Raw genomic sequence first — 21,667 nt, 5'->3', positions numbered from 1 at the left:
CTGGTATCAATTGATTAGGAAAGTCAGCCAGGATTTGTTAAAGGAAAAGTCTTGTTTAGTTAATGTGATAGTACTTTTGATGAAATAGATGAGGATTGATAATGGAAATGTGATATACCTAGACTTCAAATGGCTTTTGATAGGTGCCACATAATGACTTGTCATTCAGACAGAAGATCACAACAATAAAAGGGGTTATGTCAGGACAGAAAATTGGCCACATAACAGGAAACAGAATCATAGTGAAAGGTTTCTTGTTGAGTACATTATGGAAGTGTATCGTGAAGTTTCCTAGGGATCAGTATAAGAACTGCTGCTTTTCTCTAAGCATAATATTGCTTTGGAGTTGGGCACATCTTCCAGATTTTCAGATGTCATAAACATTTGGAAGCATGGTTAGTGCCATGGTAAGAGGATAGTGACAGACAGTGATGCAATAGAGATCGGGCTATTGAATGGACAAATAGGTGGCTGATGAAACTTAATGTTGAGATACACAAAGTAATACATTTTGGCAAGATAATTAGGAAGATGCCATATAAACAGAGGGCAAAAAAGAATACAGAAATGAGAGATCTAGGGTTATCCACTGCCCTATCTTCTTGGTTACTTCCTTAAAGAACTCCAAGTGATTTGTCAGACACAACTTCCTATATACAAAGCAGTGCTGACTGTTCTGAACCAGACTCTGTCCCTGCGAATGTTGGTAGATATTGACCCTCAGCAATGCATCCACACCTATATCAGGGTTTGGGGACTGAGACAAATCGGATTGCAGATTTGATGGGTTGAATGGCATCCCTCCAAGTCAGAACCATTTTGCGATTTGGGTCTTGTATTAGCAGGGCGATGCTTCTGGATTCATTTGTAATCTAGTGCAGGTGGAAGGAATGTCCCTGTACTCACAAGTACTCTGCTGCTAGGAGGAATATTCTCACTAGTCAGCTGATTGGTGCTGGCCAGAGGCTAGTCTCAAGTGTTATTGGAGGAAAACTGCTGAATTTCCTGCTGATTTCCATTCTCTATAGTGGAAATCAGCCATGTCTTATTCTGGTCCATAGTATTGGAAGTGATAATTACTCTCTGGAGTTTAGTAATTTCTACATTGAAGAATGAAAGGGAATATACACCCAGTTAACAGTATCTATATGCACAGGCACCTTCACTAACTTGTAGTAGTTTGATTCTTACCAGTCATTGGGTTTGACGGACTCTGGGTCAGCTATTTCAGGCCTGTCATCCCAGTCTTCAGGCTTTTGATGGTTGGGATCTGAAATTTCTTTGGGAGGGTTTACAGAGGGTGTCATGTCCTGAAGGAGGTTTCCTTTACTCACAGATCTTTCATCAATCAGCATCTCAAAACTGTTGTCTGGTCTCAAAACTAAATCAGTAATTATTGGAATTTTTATTGAAAATAGAGAGATAAAAGAGAACATCAAGTGAGAAGCAATTTTAAGTACAATGATTGTATTATAATATGCTAGTATTGGGATGCTACGTAAATATGTTGCAATGCTGAGATCTAATAATGACTCTGCTCCAGAAAGCAAGAGCTGGGCTTTGGCATTTGCATGTTAAACTGTATTTGATACAGGAAGTTTAGACCCACAGATTGTGTTGAACACAGGAGACCTGGTTCTTCACTTTAGTTATTACTTTCACCAATAGTTTCTTAAGAGAAAGTTGACAGATTGTTTAGTTATATACAGATTTGTTTGAATCATATGGATTGCCTGTTCTATGCTGTTTGTTTAAAAGGTAATTTAGCCTGTACTACTTCAATCAAAATACATTAAGAGTCCTTTCTTAATAACTGCCTTCCCTCTCTTGCAGCTGTTTTGTTAGAATGATAAAGGTCACATTACTCAGTGTGTACAGGTGAGGTCTTTTATCGTCGAAGTAACTCTGGAGGTCCACGTCTGGTTTCCTGGCATGCTTTTCCTCATATGCACCTGTTACTGGATCCCTATGCTTGAAGATGAAGTGCAATTTATAGTCCTGGCCACACTTGTCTGGTCCAAACATGATGCTGTATGGGGTTTTATCATTGAACTTCCTCTGTGGAAAACAATGGTAGAGTTTGTAATGAGCACATAAATGCTGTCATCGAAAAGGGATTCAGATTGCGTAGGACCTGCCAGCTGAATCCACTTAAACCTTGTTCCAAGGTAAGCAACACACACAAAATGCTGGAAGAACTCAGCAGGTCAGGCAGCATCTATAGAAAAGAATAAATAGTCAATGTTTTGTGCTGAGACACTTCTTCAGGACTGAAAAGGAAGGGGGAAGACATCAGAATAAAAACGTGGGGCGAGAGGAAGGAGGAGAGCTGGAAGGTGATAGGTGAAGCCAGGGGATGGAAAGATAAAGGGCTGGAGAGGAAGGAATCTGATAGGAGAAGAAAATGGACCATAGGAGAAATAGAATGAGGAGGAGACCTAGGGGGAGATGAAAAGCAGGTAAGAGGCCAAAGTGGGGAATAGAAGAAGAGGAGAACGGGAGGGATTATTTTTAACAGAAGGAGAAATCGATATTCTTGCCATCAGGTTGGAGGCTACCTAGATGGAATGTAAGGTGTTGGTCGTCCATCCTGAGGGTGGCCTCATCTTGGAACAAGAGGAGACCATGGACCCACATGTTGCAATGGGTTCAATGGTATTCTTTTTCTAATATCAAACTGGTACTCACCCCATCCTTATAAACAGTGACAGAGGGAAACAACGGTAATCAACGATCAACACATATAAATATCAAATATAAACAATGAACAAATGAGCTGGACTTTAATAATAACCATTGACTGACAAAGTATTGGATCAATGTTAAGCAATGATTGACATAGTTAATGGTGACCATCCATTGACTAACAGTCTAGAATCATCACTGATTATCCACAGGTGTAATCTGAGTTTGACATTAAATCATTGACTTGGTGTGTGAATGATCTATTGACAGTAACCACTAACCAATACAATCTAGAATCAAGGAAGATCATCAAGAGACTTTTAATTGAATTTGTATTGATACAATTTAAGTTAGAGACAAATTGCAGACTGCTTATTTTTAAAATAAGACTATTTCTGAATTTGATGATCACCTTTGAGTTTAGAACGGGATGTTCACTGAACTGCGTATAAGAGCTTCACAGTGGTTTTCAGCTCTGAGAGTCTCTGGGAAGAATAGCTACTTCTAATCACTGATATTTCTACTGTTACAAAATCTGTTGCTGATTAAAGAAACATAAAAAATACTTCTGACTAGGATACTCCTGTTCTTTTTTAAACTAACTGTCTTCAGTAAGGAAGTACTTTGCACTTACGCACACTCAAAACCATCCTGACTTTTATCAAAAGATTGACTTACCAGATCAAACTGATCATTTTCTGATAGCAACTTCAGATAGGCTCCACTGCACTGAACTCCATTCTGGAAATATACTTCATACCTACAGGGCAGTGAGGAAGGACACACATTACACCTAATTCCAGAGTCATCTCTATTCATCTGTCCTTTGTTACTCATTGTTTTCCACTTCATCCATCCATCATCCATTTTTGTGCCAATTAGCTCTAATGATAATCTATGAATTCTGCTAACAAGGAGAAACCATTTTCCATGGGCACATTTTGTTGTCGTATCATTCAGTAATTCCTTCCCATTGTTTCTGCTGCTTCACTTCAGTGAGTTTCCAGTGTTAGTTGTCATGCTGAAGGACTGGAGTATGGATCTTTTACAAAGGGAGCAAGTGACATAACAAATATTAAGAAAAATAAAATAGGGGCGTGAAAAGAAGCTCCTTAGGAGTTTCAAAACCTACACAGAGATATTTCAGGAAAAAGGAGAATGAACAAGAGTGAAGTTAGTGCAGAAGTTTCCAGAAGTCTGTTTATATCTGTGGAGGAAGCTCATTAGCGATGTGTTATCCTGAGTCTTTTTATCTTATTAATGAAGTAATTTACTAGCTTAATTAACCAGTTATCTTCCAGTATCTGAGACTGTAACTGGGAAAATATTAAGATGTAATTGAGCACCTTAAAGTCGTACTTGATGAATGTGACTGAATTCTTTTGAAGAACTTTGATTATTGGACAAAGGAATGTCTAGTGATACTACTTATGAGTAATTTTAGAAAACATTACATGAGGGTGCCCCAAGAGACTGGAAGTTTATGTTGAAGGAACAGAATGAAATTGTAAATCTAGTTAGGAAACTGATTCTTATTGGTAGGATGAGGCAATTTGGCATCCTAAGAAGATATCTGCAGGGGCACAACCATTCAGTTCACATAGGCAGCTTTTAAACAGTATGTAAGTTAGCTGATCTTTGCACATCATTTGCTGCAATGTCTGTACAATGATGAATGCAGGCGAGGCAAAGCTCCTGTCCATAACTTCCCATTAATTGTTCTAGGTCAGAGAATGTGTATGGACATTTGATAAGGACAGGATCGTGGTCTCTACAGTCTGTTAATGTCTTCTCCTTTGCCTCACACAAAAAAATGGATACTTTGTAGACTGATGCACACAAAGATGAATTCTAAAATCATATATAGAGTCTAAAATATTTGCTGGAACTGGAGTCAATCAATGTTCTGATTATTATTGCAATAGAATGAAAGGGTTTGTTGGTGAGTGAATTGGTCCCGTGACAAGGCCAGGGGTAAATTGGGGTTGTGGGGTGGGGTGGGGTGGCTTGAAGGGCCAGAAGGACCTATCCTGCACGGCATCCCAATAAATAAATAGATAACAGACTGTAACTTGCTTCAGGTTTGCGGCTCAGTCTGTGACCTGGTCTAAATCTGTTGCAATGAGCATCCTTGCGGCTGCTGTGATGACCAGATGCATGACTCATTAAATCCCCTGAACACTACTTAACCCAGCACAAAGCTCTGTAAACACCCATCGCCTCAGTTTCCCTGTGGCAGTATGTGCTTTCAGGAAGATTGAAATGAATATGTCCTTGGCTTTTCCTGGTAGCTTTCTTGTTCTAACCTTTGTGTATTGCTAGGCCGAAGCAACCTTTTCAAAACAAGCATTAGAAGAGAGACATAAGAATGGAACTTTGGAGACATTGGAGGGGCTAGGCTTTACCGTGCACTTAAAAATGGGCAGGTGCATGAGGGAGTGGGGGCAGCTGGTGTTCATGCACTTGTACACAATTAGTTCACAATAATCAGCAGCAGAGGTTCTGTTGAAAATGTAAATTACCGGTAGGTGTTTTGTGTATCTTTAAGTAATGATGTGAGACTTTGAACGAGAACACAATACTCACTGCACAATGAGGGGTTTGTCTTTGAAAGAGAAGGGTTTCTGCAAGTGGGCAGCAATAGCATGGTGCTTGGCAGGGGACTTCAACACCAGTCCTTTGTTTCCTGGAACTTTCTTGTCATAAGATTCTTCCACAGCCCACATTCCTGCAATTCAGTAACTGATCAGCCATGACCTGCAGACTCAATGTATGAAACAAACTGACACAGTATACGGCATCTTCACATATCAGAACACAACACCACACAAAACACCTCCAGTTCCTGGAACTCTAAGCCTAACAGCCCTGGTGCAAAGGAGGCAGGAACAACTTTGATTAGTGGCTTGCTAATAACTGACTAAAATCTCTGTCATATTCAGGGAGATGGTCCTGTCTACCGCTGTTCTGAATGTGCGAGATGGAATGGCTACTCTTCTGTGTCAGTACTCCATGATCTAATAGTGAGGATCACGGAGCAAGGCAGAAAAGGATCACTGAATCATTCGTAGTAGAATCTGTGATCAAAATGCTCACCTACAACACTGGCAGTACATGGACACTGGCTACTTTGTGAAAGAACGGGAGGTTGCTGCTGAAGCTGTACCTCAGGAAATCGTATTGCAGTTTAGGTTCAACTTCCGGAAGGAGGCAAAACTCAGTATGTTTCATGTCATTACCATTTGCTTGTTATGTGCATGAGAACAGCAACACTAAGCTAGAAACTAATCCTGTTTACTACCACTTGGTCACAGCCTTCAGTGTCTAGTACCTGCCCCCATCACCTTCCCCAGCAGCACATTCCAAATTTCAACAGAGAATATTCTTCATCAATCCTTTCTCATTCTCTTGGCATTTAAATTGTAGTCTGGCTACCAAGTGAACAAGAGATAAAACTCAAATTAAATTAAATCGCAGTAATAATTATATTTCACGGAAATGACTTACCTTCATATCTGGTCTCATCAGTGTCATCCTTTGTTGCCTCAGACATTACCCAACTGGAAAGAGAATGTGATATCTTTCAGTTCTCGTGAGACAAACACAGTGTATGTCCTGCTGAATACTGAGATCTGTATTATCTCTGCCAGTGTCGTTCTTCAACCAGCCTCTGTGAAATGCATAGCACTGCTTTCTGGTTGGTCTACTTACCAATACCCCTTCTGTTAGTCAGACATTGCCTTAACTCAGAGCCTGCTCAGATGAAATCAGTTCTAATGAAGCAACCCAGGCCAAAAAGCTGATTGTTCATTTCCCTGCCTGAACTGCAGAGTTCCTCCAGCATTTTGTGTGTGTTGCTCCAGATTTCCAGCATCTGCAGAATCTTTTGTGCCTACTCTCTGCTCCCAGGTAGATATGCAAATATGGAATTTAGATAACTATTATATATCCCTTTGATTCTCCACCCCCCCCAATCCAACTCTTCCATTTCTATGGTTTGTACTAATAAATCACCTTGACATGTCGCTATACTGCATCATTGGTAAGCAAATGAATGCCCTGCACATTAAAAAGTCAATGTTGCTATTGAGTACCTCATTGCAGCCTATATAACTCAGCCATACAATCCAGACAGTCTGAGTTTGATGTTAGATTTCACTGAATAAAGTGATTCTGCATCAATATGCAAGAGGAGTACTGGACACCCTTACACTTTTGAGAGGAAAATCACCCAGAGGTGATGGTCTTAGACACTCTCCAGTTTTTCACCAGCCGTACTGACCATGATTGGCTCTAGTTGTGCTTCTTTTCAATGACTGAATCCCAGGTAGAAACCATTGTCTGAACACACACATGGAGGATGGCTGATTAGTGATGTGAAGTAAGACTGGGGAACTTAACAGATCAAGAAGCAGTGTCTTCAGGAGAGAGAAAGAGAAAAAAACTGAGATTTGAAGTAAAGAACAAAAAAAAAGCTGATAAGCAAAGATTGTGTTCATTCAACCTGTAAAAAAATCTAGAATTTCTTCCATCATTTGGCTTAGTGAAGGATGGTTATGATAGTTCTCACATGGTGGATTGGATAGTGGACTACTTGACAGATAGACCTCAGTATGTGCGGTTGGGAGACTGTAGGTCTGACACGGTGGTCAGCAGCACAGGAGCGCCGCAGGGAACCATACTCTCTCCGGTCCTGTTCACCCTGTACACATCAGACTTCCAATATAACTCGGAGTCCTGCCATGTGCAGAAGTTCGCTGATGACACGGCCATAGTGGGGTGTGTCAGGAATGGACAGGAGGAGGAGTATAGGAAACTGATACAGGACTTTGTGATATGGTGCAACTCAAACTACCTGCGTCTCAATATCACCAAGACCAAGGAGATGGTGGTGGACTTTAGGAGATCTAGGCCTCATATGGAGCCAGTGATCATTAATGGAGAATGTGTGCAGCAGGTTAAGACCTACAAGTACCTGGGAGTACAGTTAGACGAGAAGCTAGACTGGACTGCCAACACAGATGCCTTGTGCAGGAAGGCACAGAGTCGACTGTACTTCCTAAGAAGGTTGGCGTCATTCAATGTCTGTAGTGAGATGCTGAAGATGTTCTATAGGTCAGTTGTGGAGAGCGCCCTCTTCTTTGTGGTGGCGTGTTGGGGAGGAAGCATTAAGAAGAGGGACGCCTCACGTCTTAATAAGCTGGTAAGGAAGGCGGGCTCTGTCGTGGGCAAAGTACTGGAGAGTTTAACATTGGTAGCTGAGCGAAGGGCGCTGAGTAGGCTACGGTCAATTATGGATAACTCTGAACATCCTCTACATAGCACCATCCAGAGACAGAGAAGCAGTTTCAGCGACAGGTTACTATCGATACAATGCTCCTCAGACAGGATGAAGAGGTCAATACTCCCCTATGCCATTAGGCTTTACAATTCTACCGCCAGGACTTAAGAACTTTTTAAAAGCTATTATTAATGCTTTATGAGATAGTGATTTAGATGCATATCATATTTTTTACTGAGTTAAGTATTGAATGTAATTAGTTTTGCTACAACAAGTGTATGGGACATTGGAAAAAAGTTGAATTTCCCCATGGGGATGAATAAAGTATCTATCTATCTATCTATCTATCTATCTAGTTAATCATTAGAGAAAATTAGTTAACATTATTGTTTCTATTAATAACATTTTGGCCAGGATTTCTGCTTTGCCAGATACAAATTCCACCCAAAGTTGGACAGGTTTCAAGAAGTATTTTTATTCACACATTCCTTCTCAAACTTTATAAATCACTAAATCTGGCATTAACCAAATTAGGCCTTGGATTATAGCAGTTCTTATTATCAAATTTTTCATAAACGAAGTTTAATTAACAATGTTCCTCACAGGTTAACTTGTTAACAGGTGGCGAGGAAGGCAAATGCCATGTTAGCATTCATTTCAAGAAGTCTAGAATACAAGAACAAGGATGTGATGTTGAGGCTTTATAAGGCACTGGTGAGGTCTCACCTTGAGAATTGTGAACAGTTTTGGGCTCCTCATCTTAGAAAAGATGTGCTGGCATTGGAGAGGGTCCAGAAGAAGTTCACAAGGATGACTCCAGGAATGAACGGGTTATCATATGAGGAACGTTTGATGGCTCTGGGTCTGTACTTGCTGGAATTCAGAGGAAGGGGGGGATCTCATTGAAACCTTTTGAATGTTGAAAGGCCTAGACAGAGTAGATGTGGAAAGGATGTTTCCCATGGTGGGGGAGTCTAGGACAAGGGGGCACAGCCTCAGGATAGAGGGGCGCCCTTTCAAAACAGAGATGCAGAGAAATTTCTTTAGCCAAAGGGTAGTGAATTTGTGAAATTTGTTGCCACATGCAGCTGTGGAGGCCAGGTCATTGGGTGTTTTCAAGGCAGAGATTGATAGGTTCTTGATTGGACGTGGCATCAAAGGTTACGGGGAGAAGGCTGGGAACTGGGGTTGAGGAGGAAAGAAAAAAGTTATCAGCCATGATTGAATGGCAGGGCAGACTCGATGGGCCAGATGGCCTAATTCTGCTCCTGTGTCTTATGGCCTTAAGTGGAATCCCAGTAAAAGTCACCACAGCTAAAGCAATACTCACACGTGATAATTGATATGTTCAGAGAACACTTGAATAAATATTCATTCATCTCCCTTTCCCAGGTGTGATCAGCAAACTCGGTGAGGGCTGGAAACTGAATTTCACACATTCTGGTCTGTGTGACTCAGTAACACATACTCTGGATGCTGGTATTACACAAGATTATAGTAATTTAGATTAATAGAAAAATACCCACTGATGGAGAATTACATTTCTACTTGTTACATGGTCATGTCAGCACATGACCCTAAGGTTCCAAAATTTATTCCATTGCCAAAGAGATAATATTTCCCTTTAGTTAATTGCCCAGATGGAACACACATGGGAATTTACTATAATTGATTTTGCACAATATGTAATCAATTTAATGTAATAGGCAGGAACAGCTGAGGACTCTGTCTTCGGTGTAGAATGTTCCCTAATCAATATTTGTGCACCTGCTCCTCACAGCTGGAACTTTTTCTCTCTATACGATAGAATTCAGCCTGCAGTTTGAGAGGGCAAAGCTAAAGTCAGGCTAATCAGTAATACAGTGGAGTTAAGGGAATTGCTGAGACATTAGAGAAGAACTGGCCAAAGCTGATCCAAAGGAGACACTAGCAGGGGTGATGGCAGAACAGCAATAGCGTTTTTGGAAGCAATTCAGAAAATGCAGATTAGATACATCCCAAAGAAGAAGAATTCTAAAGGGAGGAGGACGCAACCATGGCTGACAAGGGAAGTTAAAGACAGACAGCATAAAAAGAAAAGCAAGGACATATAATGAAGCAAAAATTAGGGGTTAGTTAGAGGATTGGGAAGATTTTAAAAACCAACATAAGGTAACTAAAAAAGCCATAAGGAGAGAACAGTTGAAATATGAAGGTAAGCTAACCAAAAATATAAAAGAGTATATCAAACGTTTTTTTTCAGATATATAAAGAGTAAAAGAGAGGCAAGAGTGGATATCGGACTGCTGGAAAATGATGCTGGAGAAATAGCAATGCCACTGGTACCGAGTGTTGGAAAATCAAGTTGCAATATCAGCTGGTCTTGTTCAGCAGAGGCTGAGCAGAAATTATCTACATCTAACCCTGAGTGATCAGATTCTTGGTACTTATAATAGTTACAGAAAGTTGTGTTATTAAATTACTGTGCATTTAACTCATTTCACCATTAGTCAGGAGAGATCTTTTACGCAGTTTAGCAGACATACCTATAGACTGCTTACACACCTGCAGTGGGATCAGATTTATTAAGGCAAGCTTACCTTTCAAGACCTTCTGTGTCAAAGGAGGCCACAAAATAAACATCACCAGCGGGCTTTGGTGGGTTATAAACAATCTGAAAAATGTAATGGTAGAATGAAAAGAGAGTGCATCTGTTGAAGAAGTGATGATTATTGCATGAAAAATCTTTGCTTTAGAAAAGCTGCTAATCTTTAGGCAATTCAATAGCCTGAGCTGAGATTATTGTATTATTCTTTCAGACGTGTCATTTGGCATTATCCCTCTGTGAACTCAAATATAGTCTGTGTCTGAGAGTTTCGCACCAGGAGAAAAAGTACAGCTTTTGTATGGATCCAATATAACTCTTGATTAATCAAAAATCAAATGCAAACTGTATCAATACGTTGTTTAATGGTAATCAAATGTCTCAATGTGTGATTCACTACATTGATTTGCAACTGGGTGATGTAGATTAGCAGCATCTTAGGTTCAATTTCCCCATATATGGTGAGTTGCCTGATGGAGTTTTACAACTGAGATGAAAATCAGACAGAATTTGTGCTCCTGATGTTGAATATTAATGGTTGATAGTAACTTCTTTCTCAACTTACATGGTTTCCATATTTAACTTTTCTGACAACACCATTGTCGTTATCTGAATCAAAGGTGGTGATGAATCAGCATATAGGAGGGAGAATGAAAATCTGACTGAGAGGTGCCACAGCAACAACCTCTCACTCAATGACAGCAAGACCAAGGAGATGATTATTGACTTCAGGAGGAGGAAACTAAAGATCCATGAGTCGGTCCTCAGGGGGGCTCAGAGGCAGAGAGGGTCAGCAACTTTAAATTGTTTGGCATTATAATTTCAGAGGATCTGTCCTGGATCCAGTATGTAAGTGGCATTACAAAGAAAGCATGGCAGTACCTCTGCTTTCTAAGATTGCAAAAATTTGGCCTATACTCTGATAAACTTTCATAGAGGTGTGGTGGAGAGTCCATTGACTGATTGCATCACAGCCTGGTATGGAAACACCAAAGCCCTTAAACAGAAAAGCTGACAAAAAGTATTGGATATGGCCCAGTCCATTGTGGGTAAAGCCCTTCCCATCACTGAGCACATCTACACAGAGCACTGTCCCAAGAAAGCAGCATCCATCATCAGGGACCACCACCACCCAGGATATGCTCTCTTCTCAATGTTTCCATCAGGAAGAGGTACAGGAGCCTCAGGACCACACCACCAGGTTCAGGAACAGTTATCACCCCTCAACCAAGTGGCTCTTGAACCAGAGCTCTATCACTGAACTATTTCCATAACTCATTTTCAAGGCCTCTTCATCTCATGTTCTTGATATTTGCTGCTTATTTATTTATTAGTATTATTAATTTTTTTCTTCTTTTTGTATTTGCACAGTGTATTATCTTTTGCACAGTGGTTGTTTGTCGGTCCTGTTGGGTGCTGTCTTTCATGTATTGTGTTTTTTGTATATACTGTGATTGCACGCAAGAAAATAAATCTCAGGGTTATATATGTGACACATATGTACTTGGATAATAAATTTTATTTGAACTTTGAACTTGAACTTTGCTGCCAGCTGCTGCAGTCTCGGGATTCAAATATTTGCAGAGGTTCCGCATGGAATACTGGACATCTTAAGTTGTTTACAAGTTTAATTATGAGCTCTCACCCTGTGTAGTTGAGTAGGGTCAGAATTGTCTTGAAGCTCCTCAGCTTTCTTGGAGTTATCAACAGCTTGTATAAAGACCAGAACCAGTCCACAGATTCTGAGACATACGAAGGACTGTAGCCACATGCTCTCTTGTGGAAGTGAAGCAATCAATTAATTAATACATGGTAATACAGATTCACAAAAATCACCTGTCTTCATAATAACTCTTCCCAAACTATCTCCATATCACCTTGCAAAACATCTCTTTTCCTCCATAACCCATCGAAATCTCATGCAAGTTCTGAAAAACCCTCTATCAGGACTATTGAATACATTTTGAGAGACATATTCCATTAGTTAGATGAGAGATATATTCCATTCATTAGATGCTGTCAGAAAACTGGGAGCCTGATGGCTCCTTGAGCTGGTTTATTTGGCCTTTGCTTGGGAAACACTGCTTTGGCAAGATGGGAGGGAGGGCTGGTGGTTGAATGGTTATTTTAAGAGGGCGAAAACCAAACGCATTTTCTGATAGCTGGCCTGCCAGATTACCATGTAGTTTAGTTAAAAATTACCCTGAAACTTTGAAATTTTACCCTTTTAAATTGTTCATTAGTAGAAGAGTTCTATTTGTACTTTGGTTATTGGGATAATGGTGGCATCCATTAGTCTTGTGTGACCATGGATCTGCGCCTGGTTTAGAGCACAGGCCTGGGCAGGGTTGTATGAAAGACCGGCAGTTGCCCATGCAGCAAGTCTCCCCTCTCCACGCCACCGATGTTGTCCAAGGGAAGGGCAAGGGCTGATACAGCTTGGCACCAGTGTCGTCGCAGGAGTTGTCAGAGCGAGGTTGAAGGCAACGTCGGACTGCCTCAGGGACTCCAGCTCCGGATTTGTCCTCAGGGTTTAGTCCCGAAGCCTTTCCCATGAGTGGGTATGGCTGCAAGGCAGCGGAGGTTTGAAATCAGAGATTTCGCTCTCTTAGATGGACTTCCTTCCCAGGCTGACGAGCTCCATCTACCTGAATTATTGGGAAAACTCCATCTCTGAAGTAATACTTTTGTTTTCCATTATCAAAGAACAAGTGGATATCATGATTTATGCATAAGGCTTCTTCTAAATATGAACACTCCTTTACATGTCTTTTCTACTTATTTTCTTTTGTGCGTAAGAGTTTGTGATATTGGTTGTGAGTAGAAATTTCATCTTCAAAGTGATCACTTATTTAAGGGTTGTTTCATCTATTCAATGGCTGTAACTACGTATGTAGAATGTTCCAAAGGGCAATCTGCAATGAGCTCTTGAATAAACTACTGTTGTTTTGAGTTCCACATGTAAGTGTGTACATCTACATTATCGGTCATTAAGTTTCCGATAATCGACACACTTTATATGGGTGGTGAGGATGGGATGGCAAGGAAAGACTGCCATTAAAAAGACAAGGTCATGGAGGAGATCCAGTGAATGTGTGATTGTACTGATAGGGTAAGACTGAAGACTCACAATTAATTATGACAAGCCCGAGGTGCATGTAAAGGAGTGTTCATATTCAGAAGAAGCCTTTTGCACAAATCATGATCTCCACTTGTTCTTCAACAATAGAAAATAGCGGCTGCAAAATATATACGTATTTTGAATACAGATGCAAACTCAGCAACTGTTTAGGATGATGCAAAGTAACAGCCAGTACCAGTCCAGTCATTTTGGGCTAATGAAGTGCCGTAGAGATCGTTGCTGGGTCCGTGGTTGTTTATCATCTATATCAACGATCTGGATGATAATGTGGTTCACTGGGTCAGGAAATTTGCACATGACACCAAGATTGGGAGTGTCGTGGACAGTGAGGAATTCTATCATGGCTTGCAGAGGGATCGGGACCAGTTGGAAAAATGGGTTGATGGAATATAATGCAAGGCGTTGCACCTCAGTAGGACCAACTAGGGTAGGTCTTACATAGTGAACGGTACGGCACTGAGTACTGTGGTAGATCAAAGGGATCTGGGAATCCAGGTATATAATTCATTGAAAGTGGTGTCACAGGTAGATAGTGTCATAAAGAAAGATTTGGCACATTGGCCTTCATAAATCAAAGCATTCAGTACAGTTGGGATGTTATGTTGAAGCTGTCTAGACATTGGTGAGGCCGAATTTAGAATATTGTGTGCAGATTTGGTCACCCACCAACAGGAAAGATGTAAATAATGTTGAAAGAGTACAGAGAAAATTTACAAGGATTTTGCTGGGACTGGAGGGCCTGAGTTATAAGGAAATTGAACAGGTTAGGACTTTATTCCTTGGAACGTAGAAGACTGAGAGGAAATTTGATAGAGGTATACAAAATTATAAGGGGTATAGATAGGGTAACTGCAAGCAGGTTTTTTCCACTGAGGTTGGGTGGGACTACAACCAGAGGTCGTGGGTTAAGGGTGAAAAGTGAAAAGTTTAAGGGAACCTCTTCACTCAGAGGGTCACGAGAGTTTTGAACAAGCTGCCAGTACAAATGGTTCATGCAAGCTTAGTTTTAACATTTCAGAGAAGCTCGGATAGGTACATGGATGGTAGGGGTATGGAGGGCTGTGGTCCTGGTGCTGGTCGATGGGAGTAGGCAGTGTAAATGGTTTGGCATGGACTAGATGGGCCAAAGGGTCTGCTTCTGTGCTGTACTTTTCTATGACTCAATGACTCAGTTTATGACAAAGTGGGGGAGCTATTTAATTTTTCCATACAGTGTGTGGAAATGACTTTAGGATGAAAACTCAGTCAAAATAGAGAATGAGGCTGAAACGCATGGAAAGAAGCCATAAATATGGGGTACTGTAAGTTTGGAGCCTATAATTCGGGACAGGCAATTAACGGTTATGTTCTCATTCCAAGGATCTGTGGCAGTATTGCAACTTCATTGTGTTCTTGGATACGTGAGTGTGTTAATTAACATTAAGGCATCCTGTCCAGGTTACTAAATTCATAGACCTAATTATTTAAACATGAACATCCACGAAAATAGTCTCTAAAAATGCAAAGGAATTTTGGCTAGAACAGAACATTGGTGTAAATTCAGTACCCATGACAGAAGTAATGACACATTAGTGGCATTGAATTGAAAAGTATAATCAGGACATTGATGTGAATATTTGCTCAATCATGGGAAGGGGAAATGTTTGGCCAGAAATTGAAGAAGGTACCATTTGCAAGAAGTACATTAATGTTGACGGCATATTCTGGCAAGATCCTGATAGTATCTGAACAAATTTAATGTATGTTCTCCCACCATGGACAAAGGCAAGACTATTAAGGAAAGTGGGAGATCATGTGAACAAACAGACTTTGCTGGGAAAATGCTGAAAGACGGATTAGAAAAATATACTTAGCGTGAAGCATCATGAGCGTGTCCAAAGGAAGATGTGTTCATGGATTCGGACACAGAGATTAAAGGGCAACAAGTACATACACATATCAAGCAAATGCTAAACTAATGTATTGCAAACATAGACCTGTGCCATTAGCACTAAAGCTCTGGGATGATGAGCTAAAAAGACTGAAATGGTCATTGGTGAACACTTATGACTGGTCAACACCTATGATGGTAGCATCTAAGGCAAATAGAACAGGCCAGTGCAGTTTATAAACTAATATTTAACGTGATGGTGGATGACAAACAATGCCTTCATTCATTTCTGCATCTGAATAGATCGATCCACTTCATGCTTGTCGCATATTAAATTGTTGGGGGAAAGTCTTTATTAAAGCCGCTTCAAGCCCATGCTCAACTGAAGGTAAGCCAGAGAAGCCAACACTGTTTGAAAAGCAGTATCCACAGGAGGTTGTTTTAATTTGCCAACACTGCAGGGGATGTGACACTGCTTGTATGATCCAGGTGATGTCCTACCTGTGATTTCAACAGGGAAGAAAATCTTTGGATGCCTGGGAGCAGTTCAGGCAACATTATCAACAAAAATATCAAGCTTGAAAAAAAGAACATCTTTGTGCAGAAAAAAGCAATTTATTTAGGTCTACAAATGAATGAAAATAGGTTGCAGTCAGTTGAAGAAAATGTTGAGGCCACCATTAGGTCCAGAAAACCCTAAGATATTGCTGTGCTCCAGTCAATTCTAGGAATAATTAGTGCTACATCAGATTTCTACCTTGCCTCAAGTAATCTCTGCTTCAGTCATCAAAGAAAGATGAACCATTGTGGTGGAGGAAAGACCAGTGAAAGGTGTATGAACTGTGTAAGGACAGACTCAAAAGTAGAGTCTTTTGGTGCGTTATGCTAAAATCTGCTTCTGGTTCTTCTAACAATAAGGTTGAGGAACTGATTCGACAAATCATGAGTGGAGGCCATGAGAAATATACTGCTACTGTGCCATTCACACTGATCAAGAGTGGAAAAGACTTCCTTCAGAAGGATGTCCTTGATACTTGTGTTCTGATATGTTCTGACCATAAGCCTTTGTTGGCATACTGGTGTTATCTGGGATGCAGTGGTGGCCCATCCCTTTGTCCTAATATGACCATCTCATTGAGTGTACTAAGCATCTGGCCAAATCTCTCAGTGAATGCCTTCCCAAAGTAGAAACAGAGCCACACAGAAGGACTTGACTTACGACAGGCATGAAGTGGACAGATCTATTCAGACATGGGTTTGAATGAAGACATACACCAACTTCATCTCAAACACTGTGTGATTTGTCTATCAACCAAGGTTGCACAAAATGCAGATGCAGGATAATGATCCAAAAGAACTTATAGAAGATGGTCCATGCAGAACACCTGGGCAAAGAAGTGGCAGATGGAGCACAGGTTAGTGTATGGTCATGCACGTTGGTAGAAGAAATGAAGGCGAAGACTATTTACTAAATGGGGCACAAATTCAGAAATCAGAAGTGCAAAGGGATTTGGAGTCCTAATGCGGGATTCCCTAGGAGGGAACTTGCAGGTCGAGTCAATATTAAGAAAGGCAACTTCAGTGCTAACGTTCATTTCAAAGATGACTAGAAAATAAGAACACAAGAGATTCTGCAGATGCTGGAAATCCAGAGTAATACACACAAAATGGAGGAACTCAGCAGGTCAGCTAGTCATCTATGGAGATAAATAAATACACTCATCCTCATAGGGAGCAACAACTTCAAATTTCTGCATTTGAAGTTCGAATTTGTGAAAAGGAGCTGAGGCTCCTTTTGGATCCCCCTAACTGCCTCACTCTCAGTCACACCTTGTCCCTGGCCACAGACTATTTGAAGTAGTTAATCTAATGGGTGTGACTGCCTTCTAAAATATTGCATTGTAGGAAGGCAGCATCCGTCATCAGAGATCCTCACCACCCAGGTCATGCTCTCTTGTCACTGCTGTCATCAGGCACAAGACCCTCAGTACTCATATCACCAGGTTCAAGAACAGTTACCACCCCTCAACCATCAGGCTCTTGAATAAAAAGGGATAACTACACTCACTTGCCCATTCATTGAGATGTTCTCACAATCAACGATCTCATTTTAAGGACTCTTTATCTCATGTGCTCATTATTTATTGCTAATTACTTATATTTGCATTTGAACAGCTTGTTGTCTTCTGCACTCTGGTTAATCTTTCCTTGATCCTGTTACAGTTACTATTCTATAGATTTGCTGAGTATGTCCACAGGAAAATTAATCTCAGGATTGTCTATGGTGACATATATGTACTTTGATAATTATCATTACTTTGAACATTCTACTGTTTTATATTCCATGTGAAAACCGAACATTTGGTTAAATTTGTAGAAATAAATGTTACACCAATTTATTTTCCACAAATTGGAAGCAGTGTAGAATGCAGAATATTGGCTATCAGGCCGTCAGCACATCTAAGGATGTTTCAGAGTTGCTGTCTGGATGAAGAGATACTGAATAAATGACACAAATTTTGAGCTCTCGGTTTCCCACGTGTATAAACCTACACAGAGCAATGGACTTCAATAGAGATCGAGAATGTCCTGAGAACACATGCTTTATGGTGTACCCGAGTTCAATTGAAACAAGGTTTAAGTCTCTTCTTCCCAATATATTGTCGCTCCAAGACTACACTGCAAATCATCCAGACGATTCTGTAACCTGGATATATGATTCACATCACCATTAAGAATGAATGACAATCTTTAAGATGTAAAGGAGGCAATGTGAAAACACAGATTGACTTTTCAGATCCATCTGAAGAATACTGTGCTGTTTAAATACCTAACAGTTTCAAACACTAGTTGTTTTCTTGAAGTGAAAGCTGGTAATGTTAACACAAGGGACCTGAGTAAACAAGGAAAACGATAACCAATGATGAATGCCAGATTGGTTGGGAGGCTTGGGAAGGAAGACTGGTGAATAAAGTGGTGAGATGACTACCTAACCTGCTGAGTTCCTCCATTTTGTGTGTATTACTCTGGATTTCTGTGGGGAACTACATATACCTGTCTGGACATGCCCCCCCTTGCTGACTGCTCCTGTGGCTCCTCCCACAGACCCCTGTATAAAGGTGATTGGAGGCACTGCTCCTCCCTCAGTCTCCAGGATGTTGTGTGATGGTCTTTTGCTGCTGACTGCTCTCTTCCAGCTAATAAAAGCCTATCTCTCGCCTCACATCTCCGAGAGTTATTGATGTTGCATCAATTTTCAGCATCTGCAGAATCTCTTGTGTTTTTAACCTTGTTTTTATCTTCTAGTCATCTTGAAATGAATGTTAGCACTGAAGTTGCCTTTCTTAAATTAGACTGGTGAATAAAGTGGTCATTTCATGTGAGAGATTAAAATTAAAAGGGCTAAATTTAATCAAAAATTGATCTTGTGTATTTGTGAAGAGTATTTTCTACAGATTTCCACTCAAGCTCCTTCACTGAAATTAGGTCTGATATGAACTGGTACGATCAGTCTGAATTTAAGCAATACTATATTAAAAATGCTTTAAAATATATTCCTTGTTGTATACAAAATAGATGCATCAGAGAAAGTAAGCATTTTAAATCAGCGTTAATCCACAAATATGCTCAAAATATTCAGCATATCAGTATGTTGTATGATATCAGTATATATATCTGTATTAACACAGATAATACTGTGTTAATGTTAATGTTTCGGGTAGAAGATCTCTCATCAAAGCTATTGGATTTCATTTAAATCAATGATGATGACATTTACAATATACAAAAAAAGTCAGGCTGGGGTATACCAGTGAATTCCTTATATCTTCAAAAGAAATTCTTGACCTTTCGGAACGTATAGATATAATATACTACAAATACAAGAAATCTGAAAACAATACAGAAAATGTTCAAAATATTTAACAAATGAGGCAGCTTCTGTGGTGAGACAAAAAATAAATACTTCAGGTAGATGATGTTTCATAAGAACTCAGATGTTACCTGAGTTGGTTGGGTATTTCCAAAATGACGAAGAGTTTTCAACCTAGAACTTCACATTTATTTCTCTTTCCACACATGCTGTCTGATCCCCTGAGTATTTCTGGCATTTTATGTCCATGATTTTCTGATTTATTTCAAAATATGTTATTAATGTACGTGCGCCCAAAAGACAATTGGTGCCTTCTATACATTGGTTATATACACTGTCAAATTACAGTCAGGCAGACATTTTAAAAGTCTGCTTTAATTGACAGCATGGGAAAGGGACTTCACAACTGGAATAGCTATGTTTCAGTGCAAAATAATCCATATCATTGTTAAAAACTGTCACTTTCTGTGGGGAATTTCAGTTCACGTCTACTGTGTAAGTACATTAAATTCACAGTTCAATTCGTTTCAGTGGTGGGTCAGACAATGAGTGGAAAGGCTAAAGGCAGAGGGAGAGTACAATTTAGCCAACAACTTTTGTTTATCTGTGTTTAATCTCACGTTCAGATTCCAAGATATTAATAGATTATATCCATTGCTTTAGTTATAGCTTGTTACCATCCAGTATTAACTTTTCTCCCAATCTCTTCACAGCTTTAATGCTTGTTCTCTCTTCCTAATAAACAATATGTTCTAATTAAATCAACTTGAATGCGTGAAAGGTGGATGCCCCCTTTGACAGAAGTCAGTGCCTGCCCTTCACTAACAACCCAGGGTAGTTCTGGAGAAGGTGCACACACTGTCTGCCTGTTATCTTCAGAGCAGTATATACTGTTAACAATGGCAACACAAGTGAATCTGCAGATGCTGGAAATAAATAAAAAACACAAAATGCTGGCAGAACTCAGCAGGCCAGACAGCATCTATGGGAGGAGGTAATAATGCCGTTGATGAGGCCACACGCAGGGCGATGGAGCAATACCTTATCTCCCGCCTAGGTAGCCTCCTTCCAGCCGGCATGAAACTCCCACTCCGACATGTCTGTCCATGGCCTCCTCTACCGTCAAGATGAGGCCATACGCAGGTTGATGGAGCAATACCTTATCTCCCGCCTAGGTAGCCTCCTTCCTGCCGGCATGATCATCCAACTCACTGACCTCCATTGATACCCCTGCCCCCCACCCTTACCCCCATCCCTATCTATTATTTTAGTCTGGTTCTCTTTCTCTCTCTTTTCCCCCCTCACTATAATCTCTCCCCCCAGCCCTACCTTTCTTTCTCTTTTATTTCCCATAATTCTCCACCTTCCCCCTAGCCCATTTCCCTCCAGCCTATCACTTCCCAGCTCTCTACTTTATCCCTCCCCCCACTTCTTATCCCCCCTCGACCATCCCATGTTACTTCACTCCTGATGAAGGGTTTCGGCCTGAAACGTCGTCACTACCTCCTCCCATAGGTGCTGTCTGGCCTGCTGAGTTCTGCCAGCATTTCGTGTTTTTTATTTTATACTGTTAACAATATTGTTATTGATAAGTTTACTTCATTTTAGATTGTATTTTCTTTATTATTTCCAGGTCTATAAAACCATGTATTACGTTTGGTTATTTTATCAAAGATACTAATAAAAAGCTGGATATTTAAACACTTGCTGAGACAATAGAACACATTTCTGCAGAAATCCTAGGGGATACTTGTCTCCCTGGTGAGAAATGTCTTCCTTCTCCTGCCTCCAACATCTTGTAAAAACAAGAAGTGATTGCACATCAATATAGCTATTATATTACATAGAATAGGAACATTACTTACCCACTGTTTCATATAAGGAGCTTAGTAAGGGAAGGAACTATATTCTGCACCTACATTTAGTGCTACTTCTTGACAGAAAGTGTTTTGGGCCCTGGCTGTTTTCAGCTTCCCTGTGTAAAAGCCTTGCTGTACAGAATTTCCAACTTCTCAACCTTTGCCCCCGGCAACCAGAGGAACCTTTCACCAGGTGGAGTCATGGCAACCAGCCAAGAATGGAATGTGCAGCAAGATTGTTCTCCTTATTCATTGGCAATGAGGCTCACTTACATTAATAATTGTTACTTACTTTCAAGTAGTCTCTCACACTGAGATACAAATTCAGCCTCATTAATGTATTTGCCTGTCAATTCACTCCTCTTATTAAGCCAC

The 21,667-nt window shown here is 40.4% G+C and overlaps 1 protein-coding gene across 1 annotated transcript in view; it reads right to left on the bottom strand.

Annotated features, from left to right (window-relative positions):
• Positions 1-21,457, bottom strand: part of LOC140734412 (calmegin) — a 32,346-nt gene extending 10,889 nt beyond the window's left edge. The window contains exons 1-8 of the mRNA XM_073058321.1: positions 21,299-21,457; positions 12,196-12,326; positions 10,546-10,619; positions 6,193-6,245; positions 5,272-5,413; positions 3,364-3,445; positions 1,866-2,058; positions 1,192-1,381 (exon numbers count right to left, since the gene is read on the bottom strand). Of these exons, the coding sequence (XP_072914422.1) occupies positions 1,192-1,381; positions 1,866-2,058; positions 3,364-3,445; positions 5,272-5,413; positions 6,193-6,245; positions 10,546-10,619; positions 12,196-12,321 (860 nt within the window). The 5' untranslated portion in view covers positions 12,322-12,326; positions 21,299-21,457. The remainder of the gene's footprint in view (positions 1-1,191; positions 1,382-1,865; positions 2,059-3,363; positions 3,446-5,271; positions 5,414-6,192; positions 6,246-10,545; positions 10,620-12,195; positions 12,327-21,298) is intronic.
• Between the last annotated feature and the right edge of the window lie 210 nt (positions 21,458-21,667).

The sequence above is a fragment of the Hemitrygon akajei genome, chromosome 10, assembly GCF_048418815.1.
Source record: "Hemitrygon akajei chromosome 10, sHemAka1.3, whole genome shotgun sequence".
Classification (NCBI taxonomy): domain Eukaryota; kingdom Metazoa; phylum Chordata; class Chondrichthyes; order Myliobatiformes; family Dasyatidae; genus Hemitrygon; species Hemitrygon akajei.
Note: the sequence above shows the minus strand (reverse complement) of the source record. Positions and strands in the feature narration are given on the sequence as shown.